The sequence below is a fragment of the Scomber japonicus genome, chromosome 19, assembly GCF_027409825.1.
Source record: "Scomber japonicus isolate fScoJap1 chromosome 19, fScoJap1.pri, whole genome shotgun sequence".
In the NCBI taxonomy this organism is placed as follows: domain Eukaryota; kingdom Metazoa; phylum Chordata; class Actinopteri; order Scombriformes; family Scombridae; genus Scomber; species Scomber japonicus.
In genome coordinates, this window is record NC_070596.1 from 11,471,142 (window position 1) to 11,488,054 (window position 16,913).

A 16,913-nucleotide genomic window follows, 5' to 3' on the forward strand; every position below is an offset into this window, starting at 1 on the left:
GAACACTATGTCCCCATCTTCACGCTTCACTCCCTCCACCTTTTCCTCCACCAACCCCTCCACCCCCCAACCCTCCACCTCCTCCACTGGTCCCTCCCCACCCTGTCACTCTTCCTTGAAACCCCACTCCTTCTGCATCCACCCTTCCCTCCCTGTCTCCCCTCCCAACCTTCCCTCCCTGCCTCCCTTTCTAACAGCAATGTTTGCCATGGAGATCAACGTGCAGCATGACCCACAGACTGGCGAGCAGCGTATCCTGTCAGCCAACCGCGTGAGCCCGCTGGATGCGGCATCACGTGGCGTCAAAGTCTACGACGATGGCAGGAAAGTTGTCTATGAGGTCACTTCCTCTGGAGGTGTGTCCACCACCACCGTTGAGAATGGTTGGAGCTCAGCGCAGGTTGACCAGCTGATCCAGCGAGCTGCCAGACCTGCTGTACGAGGAGAAGATGGCGGGAAAGGTCAGGTGTTGGTGACCTCAGCTGCCCCGCAGGCCTATGTCTCCCCCGCAGATATAGATGATCTGTCCCCACCCTCCTGCGCCCCGCCATCCATCCCTTCAAGCCCGCCAGCTCAGGTCACCCTCCAGAGGGAGACTCGTCTGGGAATGATGCCCCCCTCCTCTGCTCCAATCACGACCCAGCCCAGTTCCACAGTCCACCCAGGCGAAGAGCTCTCCTCCCCACCCCAAGCCAGTGCAGAGCACCCAGTCACCATGGTGTTCCTCGGCTACCAGGACGTTGAGGACACGAGCGAGAGCAGGCGGCTGCTAGGCTTTGATGGTGCCGTGAAGGCCGAGGTGGTTCTAATTGACGAAGACGACGAAAAATCTCTGAGGGAGAAGACAGTCACTGACCTATCCATCATCGACGGCACAGCGGCAGACCTCGTGTCAGGGCGGCCAGCCACATCTGAGGGCGCCAGCACAGAACTGTCATCTGACGGCCGTGAGCCCGACAGCACCTCCTCACCCCCAGCGAATCCTGATGCCACCACACCCCCCCCGTCTGGCCTCACCCCCGCCACAGGTACAGACAAGAGGAAACGCTGCGAGTGCTGCATCCTCATGTGACTGAATCTTCTCCCTCTTCCACTCTTTTATTATTACCCACACCACCCCTCTCTTCCCCTCTGTCTATGGATGGTTACTAACAGAAGCCCTGCCTTCCTTCTCCTCATCTGGACTCTGATCGGCTGGCACACACCTGCACGCACACACACACTCACCTGACCTTTGACTTTTTACTCAGTTACAGTATCTACACCCTACATCTCTGCTTTTTCTGCCTCCCGTCTCCTCAGACAACACAATAGTTCTTAAATTCAAATTGACATCAATACGCAGGAATTAAGCTGTTTTCATGCTGCTATATTTATGAAAAAAGACAGATAAATGGAGAAAATTGATGTTTGTTGCCAAATAGCTTAAACCAGGTAATATAAAACTCCTCTCAGTGGTCAATAAGACTTTACGGACAATCAGTCACATTGCCATACTGTCTAACCAAACAGTGTCTGGCTCTAAGGACAATCAACTCAACGCCTTTAATAAGTCAGTTTATAAAACATTCAAAAAGACAGACACAATTATTTTTTTATTTCTCTTCCCACTTCCTTTTCTCTCAGCTGTTACTGGATTATGTCCTGTTGTCTCAACATACACACGCACATACACACATAAACAACCACACACCCAACCTATGAACTCAAACAACCCAAGGGGGGGTTGAACAGACTCTGTCTGACCAGGGCGGAGAGGATGGTATTTGTTGCCTTGGTTTCTTCACGTGCCTCTTCATTCTTCCACATTAATAGTCATAACAAAAAAAATTAGAAAAAAAATATAGAAGACTTTTATTTTAGTTTGCTGTTGTTAACTGAATTTTTCTTTTGTTTTGAAACTTAAAAGGCCATTGAATTGTTGGGACGCCAGTTTCTGTGGGAAACTGAGGTTTTGACATTGTAGTTAGTAGTAACAGGACTCTCTCGCTCTCTCTCTGTCTGGTGTTTTGTCCATTAACTCCAGCTATTCCACTGCTGAGGTAATTTCCTCCTATTCTATCACTCAGCAGCCAATAAGAAGCCGTGGAACACCTTTGGCAGGCAGTAAGACCTACACAGCCAATTTTTCCAGTGTATGTAAAGGCTGAAGAGCACAGGAAACTAACGGCAGCTTAATGAGTACACTATGGCAGCGAGGGAACATGGATTTCCAGCTATGAAAATAAACATGGGTTACCACAACCAGGCTGGGCACAAAAAAATGTGAATAACGAATATTAACAATACTACCAGAATACTAAATAACCACTACGACAGCTGTGCTCAAATGAGCTTTTAGACTAACATAATGTTCATGTTCATCTTTTTTGTCAAAAAAGTTGTTTAATCATTGCAGACGGCCACCAGAGATCTATTATGCTGTTTACCAATTCAAAGAGACTGAAAACACTGCCAGCTCTTGCTACAGCCACCAACCAGGCCCTCGTTTACAAGGGTGCTACAAATAATGTGGCCTGGGTGTCATTATAACATGATTTCGATATTAAACTAAAGGTCATTTTCATGGCTGGTTTTCAGAAAATCTCTCAAAAGCAGTAATCATCCTCATTCTGCTGAAAGATAATGGACACTCTGGAAAGATTTTGCCATTTGACTACACTTTGCTGCAGAGTCTTGATCTGCTATTAGACTGAGATTGATCAAATTATATGGGCCAGATACACGACTGAAGATGACAGAATGAAAAGTTAGGGGCTCCGCAAACCCAAAAAATATTAGTTAGAGAAGGGTTTTAATATAATCTCATCAAAGACTACTTATTTGCATCATGTAAATAAAACAAACTAATAAAATGTGACAGTAAAACACCTCAAGACATTATCTAAACCTAATCTAATGTAATACTGGGGTACCCGAACAGCCTTGACAACCTTTTTAAAGAGCGCAGTACTTTTTCTTTTTCTTTAGCCATTTATTTGACAGCTTTACAGATCCAGGCGCTACACTAAAGAACATATTTCTCTGCACTGTGTACTGATTAAAGTAATAAAATGAATCAATGAAAGACAGAGACCATATTCCTTGGCATCTCCTCTAAACTGTCCCGTCAGTGCAGAACTGTAGGTCGGCCTTCAAACATACTGTTCATGCTTTAGTGTGATTGACCACCCCTGCTGCTGTCAGTCAGTCCAGCTGGCTGTGTGATTGGCTACTACCGGGCCCGGGGTCTGGTTTCCTGTGTAGATAAAGAATGTAAATATGCTCTATATATTCTATTTAGTGATTCTTTTATTTTCCACATCTATATAGAGGTCTAGAGATTATTATTATGGGTACTAGACATTGTTATGATGTCCTACGATGCCATATGATGACTGTATGAGTGCACAAATGAGAGCTTTTTATATTTTCATTATCTAACTTCACTGCTTTGCTGTGTGTAATCTCACAATTAACTCCACCTGACTATTTCCCCTCTTCTGACCACCACCAACCCTCTCTTAACTCTTGACGTCTACTCCCATTCCCAGATGTGTTGCAGTTGGTCTCAAAGGCATCTGAGTATCATAATCTTACCAATGGATTTGCATGGCATATATTAACTACAAATCATATTAATTTTATGCTTCTGCAGAGTCTTGAGATTGATTTCCCAAGCAGCCATTGACTTCCATTAATTTTTCTTTTCAAAGGTTGCTAAAAGTAGAAATTCATCTGCCAAATAATAATTTTATTGACAAAACAACCAAATTCATATAATCCTTTCCACAACATCCATGTTTGTATATTGTTTGTTCTCTCAGTTTGATTTTGCTACCACAGATCTCATGAAAAAAAACACCAAGATGCTTCTTCCAAGTAGTTTTTTCCCCTCATTAAGTTTACATGCAGCCTACTAGCTAGTGTAAGCAGGGTCGACTACAAACATTCTCCATTCACTACCATGTTTAGTGTTGCAAATTGGCCAAAACATATTCAGTGCATGACTGTTTTTAAAAGAGGTTTTAAAGAGTGTGGAGACTATGCAGAGAAATGTACTCTGGAAAGTGTAGTTTTAGTGTGTATGCCAAACACACACACACACACAAACACACATGATGTGCAACAAAAGCAAAGAAGCACATACAAATGTATCTCCAACAGGAAATACCATTTTTAAAATAGTAAATCTGATTTTAAGAATGGAGCCTGACCAATCCAGTTTGCCTGTTTGGGTTTGTGTGTCTGGTTGTTGATGTAATGCGAGGAGCTGTACGTGAACAACAGACGTGTTTGAGTTTAGCAGCCCCACTGCCACGCCTGCAGTACTCCTCTGGCTCTGTAGGGGTCTCTCTTTTTCTTGTCTGCCTGCCCTCACGGTTGTATGGACTGTTAAAACAAAAAAGGAGCCATTTTCTATTGTTCACGCTCTCTTTTTCTCTCTCCTCTTCCTCTCTCCCCCCTTCTCTCTCTCTCTCTCTCTCTCTCCCTCTCTCTCTCTCTCTCTCGCTCTTCCTTTCTATAGTTATGACTGCTCACTCTGTACTTCAGTCTCACGCTGTCACATGCTCTCTTTCTCTCTCTCGCTCTCTCTCTCTCTCTCTCTGATGTCTGTATCCTCTCTCTATCTTTGGTCAATAAAGCTGAGTTTCTCCAGTGCTCCCCTGCCGTCTCTTGCTTGTTGTTCTTTCCATCTGTCTCTAACATTCACTTTTTCACTGGCTGCTGACAAAGAGATCACAAGCTATCCTTACTGCACCCCTTATCTGTCATAATACCCACTGCCACTAACAAGCACACACATGCACACACATTTTACATTTTACATGTAAGTGATAATTTGCCCTGAGTGTGTTCAACAGCCACATAAGACACATAATAGTCCCCTATTCCAAAGTTGGTTTAAAGGGCTGAGTTTAGGGTGCAATAGGCCAATATAATTTGTTTCTCTTTAAAGGTGATTGAAACAAATTTGACATGCATGCATTGTGCAATGAGCTTGTGGGCTCACTCACTCAAATAAAAAAAAAGAAACCCAAACCAATTACACACAAATACATAATTGTGATTCTACCAGTTAAGGTAATTAATCACTGTGAATAAGATAAAGAAGAGGGCATTCATGTTTTGCAAAGTTGCACCAGAATACCTGAGTTAAAGTTATAAAACTCTTATCTCATTCAGTATGTTATGTTTATGTCCAATATACTAAAGAGTCATGTATTCGTATCCAAATAAGCCACCGACTAAACTAGAGCAAGACTAAAGCAAAGCCCACACTCATAATGACTTAGAAATTAGTGTCAGGTTTACACAATTACTATACTTATATGCTGATAATATGTAGACAGTATTAGTTTAATATTTACTAGATAGGCCTACATGCAATATATCATTTAAGTTTATAAAATATGATCGACTGGCACACACGGCACAGGAATATTAAACTTGAATGGAATGCAGAAAATTTGCAGAAACACAATTAAATCAATTTTGTTAGAATATCAAGTCATGGGGTTGGGCATAGCTCAGCGGGTAGCGCTCCCGCCCCATGTGTTGAGGCTACAGTCCTCGTTGCAGGTGACCCCGGTTCGAATCCCGAGCCGAGTGGTCTTATGCGTGTCATTCCCCCTCTCTCTGCCTGTTTCCTGTCTCTCTCCACTGTCCTGTACATTAAAGGCAAAAAAGCCCAAAAAAATATACTTTAAAAAAAAAAAAAAAAAGAATATCAAGTCATGAATTTAGCTACGTAGATATCACAATATAGCTTAAATGATAACCTCATGGGTATTCTTTAAAGGTTCTGCACCTGTGCAGGTAGTTGCTCACTAACTTAAATTGGGTCATTTGCAGCAAGGTCTCAGTCTGTTCCTGTTGGAAACATTAAAGACAAGAGTATAGGATGGTTGTACAAGCACTAGGAGCAGGGTGCAGTGCAAAATTCATACTATAATCTCTTTGAGGATGACTTGCTGCTGCTCCTGAAAAAATAATCACTCTAATATTACTGCAACAGTCCTGTGGGGGCTTGTACTGTGTCTGTGGTATCTAATGAGCTTACACACTGCAAGAATATAGAGAAGGAAGGTAAGTACTGGGCGTATTCAGGAAGGTAGGGAGCAGGAAGGAAAGAATGAATGTATGAATGGTGTTAAAGAAAAGAAAATAGGGAGAAAGTAGATATAAAGGTACATAGGAATGAAAACAGTATAAATAGATACTTGGATCAATTTATAAAGATCCCCCCATGTCCTAGTTTTGCAGGAGGTCTGAGGCGATCCCTGGCACCATTAATAAATTCTGTGAGAAATCATACAACATTGCACCAACACTCACTGCATGCCAACTCATCTAACTTTACTGATGCCACGGATGACTTGACAACAATTAACTGAGCACACAAGAATACTGTGTACAGGATAGTTCAGAGCAGTACATTAGCGACCTGTGCAACGCAAACAAAATCATTTAGAGATTTAATTTGCATTTATCAGTTGTACTAGCTCATCTTTCCTACGATATCCTATCCTATGTGCATCTATCTTGGATGGTGGACTGAGTGTTAATGTTCTTGAATAACACACCAGGGAGGGAACAACACAAACATGTCACACACTTCCTTGGAATACATGACACAAGGTGATAAATGATGATGTTAGAGACATCATGGCTGAAAACAGAATTATCATTTAGGCCACAACACCCTCCCTCTCTCTCTCTCAGCCGGATGGGTGTGTTTTCCTTGATAATAAACACTAATACATTTATTGTTAGATAATGACAGCCTGGTGTGTAACAGAAAATATGACTGCAGATTATTATTACACAGTTTCAGACGCACGTGACAAGATGATAATGCACGCTACAGTGGAACATTGTATCATAGGCTTACTTCATAGCACTGTGATTTGGACTGCTCTAGGCTGCATGTACAGTATCTCATCTGCACTGATGATAGTTCCATCAGAGTACAATAATAAGATGATTTCATGGCCAAGTCATATTTTTCTGGTATCTTGGTAAAAGGTTTCATAGGCTAAAGTTGTACAACCTATTATAATGCTACTATTACTGCCACCACTATTACTAATAATATGATTGCAAAAAATATCAGTATGACTATCAATCTAATATTGAAAATAATTCTTATTGTAAGTAAAAATATGTAAGTATTATCAGCTAAATGTACTTATAAACAAATAATACAGTAATTCAGTTAAGTTAGATAAGTAAAAGCACTCATTATACAGAGTGGCTTGTGTTACAACATCTATACAGATCAGTCAAAAGTTTGAACACACTTGCTCATTAAAGTGAATGGGAAAGTGTTTCCAGATGTTTGACTCGTACTGTATTTATATCATGACTACTGATGCATGACTGTTTAAATAATTTAATGTTGGATAATATAATTTTTTTGACTCATAATACATTGTGTATTTAATATCTTAAAGTGCATACTAACTAGTAACCAAAGCTGCAAATAAATGTAATGGAGTAAAAATGAGGCAATTTCCCCCTGAAAAAGTAGCATGAAATGAAAATACTAAAGTAAAGTAAAATGACCTTGAAATTGTAGTACGGTAGGGTAAAAGTACTACTACAACCACGAGCTTCTGCTACCACTGTTTCTGCTGCTGCTACTTCCACCACTTCTTTATGGCTAACCACTGTCTTTCTACAGTTGTAGATCAAAATAAATATGTTCTACTTTTCAACTCGGACAGCTCTTTCAGTTGCAGTGACAGTTGGTGTCAGGAGGTTGACAAGATCAAATAGAAAATCTGATGGACTTGACTACTCGAGGTGGAACTGGGTCAGTGCTGAAGCAAAGAATAGGACCGAGATAGAAGTACATATTCATCGTCTCTTTTTGGATTAAAGAGAATACTGATAACTGAATGGCTTACTGAATCAAAGCTGTAAATGTGTTTACACACACAATGTTACACAATGTTTACACATTTACTGATTTACAGCCCACCACACTGGTATACATGCAGGCAGTGCCAATACAGATCTCTAGTTGCTAATATTATCACATTTACAGATGTCAGATGCATGTTTGCATCATTAGCTTCTCATAGTGTCAGATTTACACATGGAGGACAGGCAGATTCTCATGTCTTCACCTCATTTGCAAGAATCCAACCTGTTAGGTTGTAAGACGCTCATTTCAAAATCAGATATAGAGCCAGAACATGACTTTTTTTGAGTTAATGAAAAAGTCTGTAAGAGATAGTACACTGACATACTTATAGATCACCCACAGGGGCAAATGAATATGGAAGAGGATGATGATTAACAGAGATGACAGTTGGTAACAATAACTAATCTTTTTTTTAAATCATAGGCTACCAAACACCAGGGGTTGCCGTGACAACAGCAAATGGGTATCAAGCTCCAATTCCAACCAGACATCCTCACACTGCCATGGTGAGTAGTATTTGTGTGTATCTAATAATGTAATTATTTGAATCCTTTACAGTCTGGCACAGATGTTTTACCCCCATAACTACACTATATAGTGTGGGCACGGTAAGATATTCTACACATAATGTATTCACATTTGCCAGAAATCTTTGTTTGACATTAAAAGAATAAGGGAAGACCACCACCTCCTGCAAAACATGGCTCAGACAACACCAGGACACTATCTACAAGATTATCTTTCATAAAGATGTTATAAAGAGGGAACTATTTGTTCGCCTTTTACAGAGAATTACAGGCTTTCAAGCTATGATTTCCATTATCCACTCACTAAAATGGTGTGTGTGTGTGTGGCAGTGTGTGTATGTTTGTTTGTCAGTTCAAAAACAACATGAATCACAAATCATAGGAAGAGCAACATGACCACTGAGAATATGGTCATGGTGGAACTGTGAGTTCTTTGTATGCTGTAATACTTCTATCTTGATTATGGCATTCAGCAGTAAATTCAATATAACTTTACTGTAATTTCTGGTATTTCCATCCACTGTACCTGCAGGGGGGCCCCTGGGGCAAACATGAACCCACCTCTTGTGCATTATGTACAGTTATGCTGGAATGCTACCTGGCCTCAGATATGCTGTGTGGTAATTTAATTATACACAAATGAATTGAGTAATATACAATGTAAGTAAAGTAATGAAATATTGAAGGTCTTAAAGCTAGTTTTGGCAGCTCTCCAGTTCACATGGTGATTTAGTGAGGCATATTTTGAAAGAAGATTTCAGTTAACTACAGACAGACCGTAAGCACCTGAAAGTTATGGAGCCCTGAGGCAGTTGCCTGTTTTGTGTTCTACCACATTATATCCCTTAAGGGAATTTACATTATATTTGTGATACTTAATGATACATTTATCTTACAGTACTTTTTTTTTTTAACCTTCTATAGTATCAATTTAATGCTGTACTTTAACATTCCTATGGGGAGTTATATCTGGTCATGTAGTGTGGTGAGGTTTAAGTTTATTGTGGCTATATTATTCTCATATAGTACATTTTATTTTTCTATGTTTCACATATTGATATATAATTTTCTGTATTTTTGGCACACAACCATGCTGTTCAGTAATATTTATGTATTCATTTAACTTAATATTTGATTATTTTTTATTCAATTTCTCACTCTGATCTTTTATTTAAGCAAAAGTAGTAACACTACAATATCAAACAAACAAACAAACAACTCCATTACCAGTAAAAGTTTTGTCAATAAAAGTATGTATACATAAGCAGAATGTGCATAAAGTAAAAGTAGGCCTATTCATTATACAGAATGACCCCTTTGAGTGTTATTATATGATTAGTATTGCATTATTATTACTGATACATTAAAGACATTTACATCATATTTATTCATTTTGTTTTGTTTTTTAAGTAAACTTTTATCCGCTAACTAGTAAACCATATTTCCATAAAGCTGAGATGCTGAAGGACTGAAGGAAGAATGGTCAAATCAAATCCTGTCTTGAGTCCTACACTTCTCATAATGCAAGATAACAGTCTTTTCAAATGTCTCCCTGTCTGATAATACCATTTGACACTTTTGACTCCACACTCCTGGTTTGTAATACAAGCTTTTCCCAGGTTGTACAGGCCTATGAAGGCATATACTATAAATGAACTATGTAAAGTTGTTCTTAAGTATAGTAGGTGAGTAAATGTAAGCTAGTTTACCTCTGCCAGTTCTGGAGGCTTCTGAGTTTGTTTTTGTTTGTCTGGAAAAAGCCACCTGAGCACATTTGAGTGGGGGGGTCGATGGGGGGGCAGAGAGATGGGGTACAGAAGCAGGATTGTGGGTGGGGTGGGGGGGGGGGGGCATGACTGGGCTGCAGTCAGATTGTTTTGCAGCTGAATGAAATGAATGAAAGGCAGTGCATGGGGTAACCTGATCAGCGCGCGCCGGCCTCATTGTGCAGGCTGGTGCTCGCGCCAGTGGCTCGCTCACTGATTGTCTCTGGAACAAGACAGAAAACACTCCCGGGACCTCACGAGCCCTGCATTATTCAGCGCGCGTGCCTAGAAAAAAAAGAGAGAGAGAGAGAGAGAGAGATAGGTGGGGGGGCTAGAGCAGAGGAGAAGAGGAAGAGGAGGAGGGAACAGCCGGTTGGAAAAGCTGGCGCGTAAAAGGAGCTCAATGTCATCTCAGTCAGAGGCTGCCGGTACCGTCATTAAAGTACTGCGTGCATCCGTTCAGCTACCTCTCTTCTCCGTTTGTTACATCTAACGTCCGGCCGGCCGGTGGTGCAGCAGCTGCGGACTCGTTTTCTTTTTAAAGGTGAACGTTTAAGAAGAGGAAGACAAAGGAAGAACAAGAAGAAGTAAGGGCCAGCAGATCGGTTACGCCTCCGCCGATAAAAACTAATCCTGTCCCGGTCATTAGCTGATAACTAGTCGGCCGTAAGGAGCTCCTGGGGATCAGCGCGTCGCTCCTTCTCCACACAGGTAGATTGATTTAAAGCTAAAGTCTGACTGATAACTGTTAATAGAACCTCTGTATGTTAACTGAAGATGCAGTCAAGAAAAACTCATTGGAAGGGATTGAGTGAAAGTATAGCCTGTAGTTGGAGTGTGTGTGTGTGTCAGCTGGGGGTCTATTGGGCTTTTTTTGCATGCTGAGGGAAGGTTGTGTGTGTTTTACTGGCTAATAGAAACAGAGGCTGTAATTACACTGATTAGCTTTAAAGTGGGGAGGACACTGGATACTGCACCCTCCTCTCCAGAGAGAAAGACAGCCAAAGGAGGTCAGTGGACCAGACTGCTTGCTGCAGTAGCCTCTACATCTCTCTTTCTCTCTGTGCTCCTCCTCCTCCTTCTTCTTCTCCTCCTCCTCCTCTACATCACTTTAACCTAGATATAGGAATGACCTTAACCTGGATTTCGTCATGCACACAGGCTGAATGACTTAGCAGAGGCAGGGATACTGTATTGTTGGTACTGCACACCAAAAACATTGTTATGTTGTAGATTTACTGTGTACTCAGATTGATTTGGTCCTGTCTGTTTTCCCCATTTATCTGGTGACATAGTGCCTCGTTATCTTGTGTTCATTAAACATTACTTGTATTGTATTTGTTAGGCTGACAGGCAGTTTAGCTAAACCATCTTGCTCTTTTAAAAACATTTGATAAAACTTCAACATCATGTTCAAGTTGCAGTGCACACACTTTCAGCCTCGCCCCTGCCAAAAAGCACTCGTTGCCTTTTGGATATTGCAAAAAGGTGGGAAGTAGCATCAGTCATAAATGTGCATGTGTGTCAGAAAAGTGGCATGGGATCAAACCAAATACAGAGCTGGCACATGTCCAGAGCAAGCCACCTGAAGTCAGACTTTATTAATGTTCTCCAGATTTTCTTGTCTTTTTCTTCATCCTGCTGGTGTTGCCAAGCAACTTGCATTTCTTTGGTAGCACACTTTGACAATGTCCATGCTAAATGAGGGATGGACATTGCCAAGCTGGATCTTATTTGCTGTTTTCTGTCCTCTTGTTGCTGGATGAAAGCACCAGAGGCATTTTTTCAGTTTAGAAGAAGTATCTTAGAGATTTAATCTTTTTTTTCTGTGTAGCTCAGTGTTATAGCTATTTGCTGACTAATATCTGAAAATGCACACTCATGGTGCTGAAATATTCTAGTTATATACACCCACCACATTCTGTTTTTTTAAAGGAAAGTGAATCTTCCCAGTGTCAAAATAACTTGAAGTCAAGAAGCCACTGGGGGAAAAACAACTTACCATGACCTTGTCTTCACATCACTTTCAATCCCTGCTGATTGATTTCACCTCACTGTAGAGTTACTGACATTTTGCCTGCATGCAGCTGACCAGTGCAATACTGAAGGGGTGATGGAGGCTCCAGAAATCAGGCATGTCTCTATGAACAGTCTTCTAGTCTCTCTGTAAAGAGATGTCTTCATTTCGGGTAAATCTTGGACAGCTTTATTTATTTTTGTAAGCGGTTTACACAGCAGTGTCTGTAAGAAAAGCAAATGCAGCCGCCTGCCAAGAAGAAGCAAGGAGGCAAAAGCAGTTAGATCAGTTTTCTTCAGAATTTTTATCAACATCATGGCACAGAATGGGCAATCTGTATGTTAAAGCACTTTTTGAGATACATATATTTGGAGCATCCACTTGAGGCAATTAACTTCATTGGGGAACATGGCTCAACATTTGATTGGTGAGATTAAATCTGAGGGTTGATGAGATTGTGGTGGAGGTTTCGGGCTGTTTTTATTGCCCCAACTCTAACTCTATTTAGAATAGCTCATCAGCCACACTCATCATTTTGTTTTGTCACTGTTTGAAATTGCTTGCTGATTCTGGAAATAAGAGTAAAGCAAACTGCCAATTCAGGCAGAGTGTTTGCCAATACCTCCACTAGGCCTGGGGACAGAAAAATCACGGCCAGCTCTCCAATTTGATTAGATAGTCAATGACAGGAGGTACCTGCCATATACTGAACGTCCCATTGAGACAGTCAGGCCTGTTTGTGTGTGTGTTGGCGGTACATTTTCCATCCCCAACGCTCTCAGCACCTACAGCACATTGACAGGAACAACAAAGTTATCAATGATGGCTTCTTCCCTCAAACCGCTCCCTCTTCCCAGAAAGCACACATGCACACACATGCACACACATACACACATATAATTACAGGTTACATAACAGCTGGGTGGTTGATAATGCCGCACAGGAGGTGGAAATGGGAATGAAGGAGACGGGATGAGAGAGACGGAGCGGTGCGATGACAAGAGACAATGGGTACAAGGAGAGATAAAGGGCGGTGCAGGTGTGTGTAATGGGGGTTGCCAGAGCGGAGAATGCATGGTGAGTGAGGGGTGGGGGGGGGGGGGGGGTTTAGGATGCTGGTAGGAAGTCTGTTCAGCCTCACACGGCTCCAAGTGTTGTTGACATTAACTGGCTGATGGCCTTTCAATGGCCAATCTGTTGATGTGCCTCCACTGGCTGCTTTCCAGGAAGAGACCGATACCCTGCAGCCTTGTGTTATTGGATGAAGTCCCAAACCTTACAGTCATAGATTCAATGTCGTTGATGTAATGTTACACGATTGCAGTGTGTTTTGAGTTTTACCCCTACCTGTATATGCCGTCACCTAATACTAACCCTAACCCACTTCACAAATGTAATATGTTTGTGTGGTCAGCTGACAATGAGTGGATGACACAAATAGGACAAGAATACATGTGGCTTGGGTCATAGTCATAGTCATAGTCATAGGAAAGCGTGTCATGTGAGTGTCCCACAGGCTAGCTCAGACTGTGGCTTGATAATGATTTCCCCAGTATTTAAACAAAGCCTCTTCATGTTTGTGCAAGTCTGAACAAGCTGGAATTTTAAGTAGTTCTTTGGAGTGTGAATGACACTTAGTGGCTATTTTTGTGTAGCCCATGGGAGTGGATGACAGCTGAAAGTGTTGAAGGAACACAGTGTTTCCTGTTTATTTTTCATAACATCTTTGGTAATACAGTTGTAATAAGTTTCCATGACAACATGGAAGAAATTGTATCAGTGACAATGGAAATGCACAATAATGTGTAATACCTGAAATTTGGTCATAGGTGTTGCCATTGGGTATTAGGTTAGAGATGATTTTAATATTTGCCTTTCAAATGAATGAGACTACATTGCCATTTTTTCTCCCCAATTAATCAGAAGCAATCTCACAAGCCATCAGCAAGCTAACTGATGACAATTTAGCCTCTGTAGGCAACAGCCAATATTTCAGGGCGTCTGGTGAGGATAATAGATATCCAGGCCAAGACTTCCTCTTCCATGCACCAGTCTTTGTTTACAGTCTGATTAGCAACTTGAGATAGTGTAGATGACATTTTGGCTAATCTCTATATGCAGGTATACATATATGAATGCAGAGAAAGGTTTTAAAAAGCTAAATCATCGTCAGACAATAGACGATGGGGTCCAAGATTGCATTCAACCTCTTATGCTTTCCTCATGGCCTGCTTACTTGCCAAAACCAACTAAAGTCCACTCAAACACAATTGGTCAATATGACTGAGAACACAAACTGAAACTTGATCACTTCTGATACCAAAATCCTGTCCCATTGCTGACCAATTCTACATTCCTATGCAGATATCTGTTTACAGAAATGAAATCAGGAGTGACTGACATATTGATCTTTTCCACATTATTTGGTGGAGCAGTACTATAACTCAAGTTAGTCATGTCAGTCAGTTAAATAAGTCATTGTAAAGCTGTGTTGATGTCATCATTGTTGCCAGTTTAGTTTGGATTGGATTCTGGCTCTGGCACAAGAAAATGACTTCATTCTTGGTTTTACGTACAAAGCAGCGTACAGGATACACCAACCAAACTATTTGAATGGCTGAAAGAAATGTGAGATGTGGGCGGTGATTCAGAGGATAGGATTGGTGTAATTAAGGTCAGGATCAAGGTTGGTTACAGACATTTGTCTCCACCCAGTTCATAATAGTTCAAAGTAACCACTACGATATTAAGCTGGGGCTCATAATGCTTTGAAAATGACAATGAAAGAAAAATGTTTGAATGAAGCACTTGACAAGGTCAAAGAGTCATTTTTTTGTCGCATTCCATCTTAGGAAAGCATTTTGTCCAATGTTTTGATATTTGTGTACCACAGAGGAAGAGAACTGGAGGGATGCAGGAAACGCAACAATACAAGCCTGCCATGTGATGGCCACCATTACACAACCTCCGCCACCCACTATTGTCCACAGCATCCACCGACTATTGTTGTGCTGTGCAACAGAAGTCATTGATTTCACACAAAGCAAAGCGCAAACCAGCTGCTAGCATAAATACTGTGTTTACAGCAAACATTCACAATGAAAAAATGCAGGGCCAAATCTTTGAACAGAACATTTCAAAGTTTAAAAAATTATAAATTGGATTATAGTCTTCTGACAGGAGCAGAGAGAGAGAGAGAGAGAGAGAGAGCAAGATTTAGTTATCATAAACAATTTGATTTAATTCAGAGCATAAATATTTATCTGTAGTTCCGGGAAGTCAGAAGGGAGGTTTGACCCCTCGTGTCAGGACTTCATCTTGTAACACCATGCTGTGTTTTGGTGGTGAAAAGCTGTGCAAGTCTCTTTTTATCACATTCCAGACTGAGACTGGAATGTCAGAATGCCATTTGTGCTTTAGATGTTACAGAATGTGAGAGCAGGGCTCGGGGCGCCGTCGTCTGCGTGGGTGTTGTTGTTCCTTATTCCAGTGAGAACCCATTCAAGTGGTGGACCCTCAAAGTCAGGGCATTTTTAGGAAGTGAGGTCATGTTGTCCAACTAGCACTTCTTCTTCTTCTTCAAGGGTCTATTTTAGGGTTATAATTTTGTTTTGTTTAATGGCCGAGGTTCAATTGATAGTTTTTATTTTCAGTTAATTTGTTGATTATTGCATTAATAAAATAGCAAGGAATCCCCAGAACAACTTCCCAAAACCTAAGGTATCATCTTCACATAGCTTGTTTGATTCAATCAAGCAGTCCAAAATCCAAATATATTCAATTTACATGAACAGCAGAGTTGGAGGATTTTTGGCATGTTTGATAAATTACTTGAATGAAAATATTTTTTCATCGTATCCTGCCAAGAGGAAATCCATGTCAGAAGACAAAGAGCAGTCAGTTTGTACAGTGAGCACAGTAAAAGGTTTACAAGGAGACTGGGATCCTAGAAGACCCTAAACAAAAGCTGTAGGTGAGGGATATCTTACATTAATACTAGTAACACTGGTCATCACTGTGTTATGAGCACAGAATGGAATTTTCTAATATAAGAGATTATTATTTCTGGGCTTCCAGCAAATAACATGTCTCTGAATACAGAACCAAATAAAGTCTCAGTTTCATTTCAGTTTGTCTCAATGAAACTCAACAAAATTGCCATCCTCTAATCCACATCTGATTTGTAAACAATATGTTGCTCTGAAGTCTGATGTTTCAACATCTGGTTTGTATCTGTCGCTGTGGGAAGTCACTCGCAACTATTCAAGACTGGAAGACGTGATCCATAAAAAAAAAAAAGGATCCACTGTTTGTTTCCATTGCCTTAAGAAACATCTGTAAGGAGTACATGTGTCTTATATTTCCTTTGGGATGTGGTGGCAGACAGATTTGCGGGCAGGAGTGCAGGATTTTTTTCTTTTTTTTTTCTAACCAACTGTGAAACTCACTCTGTGTACTTACTGCTGCTATCATGATCACAGTTGCTCTCTCAGCTGGATGAATAATGATTTAGGGATATTCCTGTGGGTATATGGAAGGTTGGTGGGGAATTACAACAAATCCGGGAACACCAAGACATTAAATTACAAAGCTTAATCATAAAATAACTCATGGAATGTACTGACCGTCACAGCCTGATGCTGTGTAATAGGATCCGAGAAGGAGTTTTTCTTAAAGGTTAGGATTTGGAT

General features: G+C 40.9%; 1 protein-coding gene across 1 annotated transcript in view; it reads left to right on the top strand.

The window, feature by feature from the left end:
- The window catches only part of LOC128380448 (A-kinase anchor protein 2), a 74,352-nt gene that overhangs the window by 36,897 nt on the left and 20,542 nt on the right, over nt 1-16,913 (top strand). The window contains exons 7-8 of the mRNA XM_053340262.1: nt 198-1,028; nt 8,336-8,418. Of these exons, the coding sequence (XP_053196237.1) occupies nt 198-1,028; nt 8,336-8,418 (914 nt within the window). The remainder of the gene's footprint in view (nt 1-197; nt 1,029-8,335; nt 8,419-16,913) is intronic.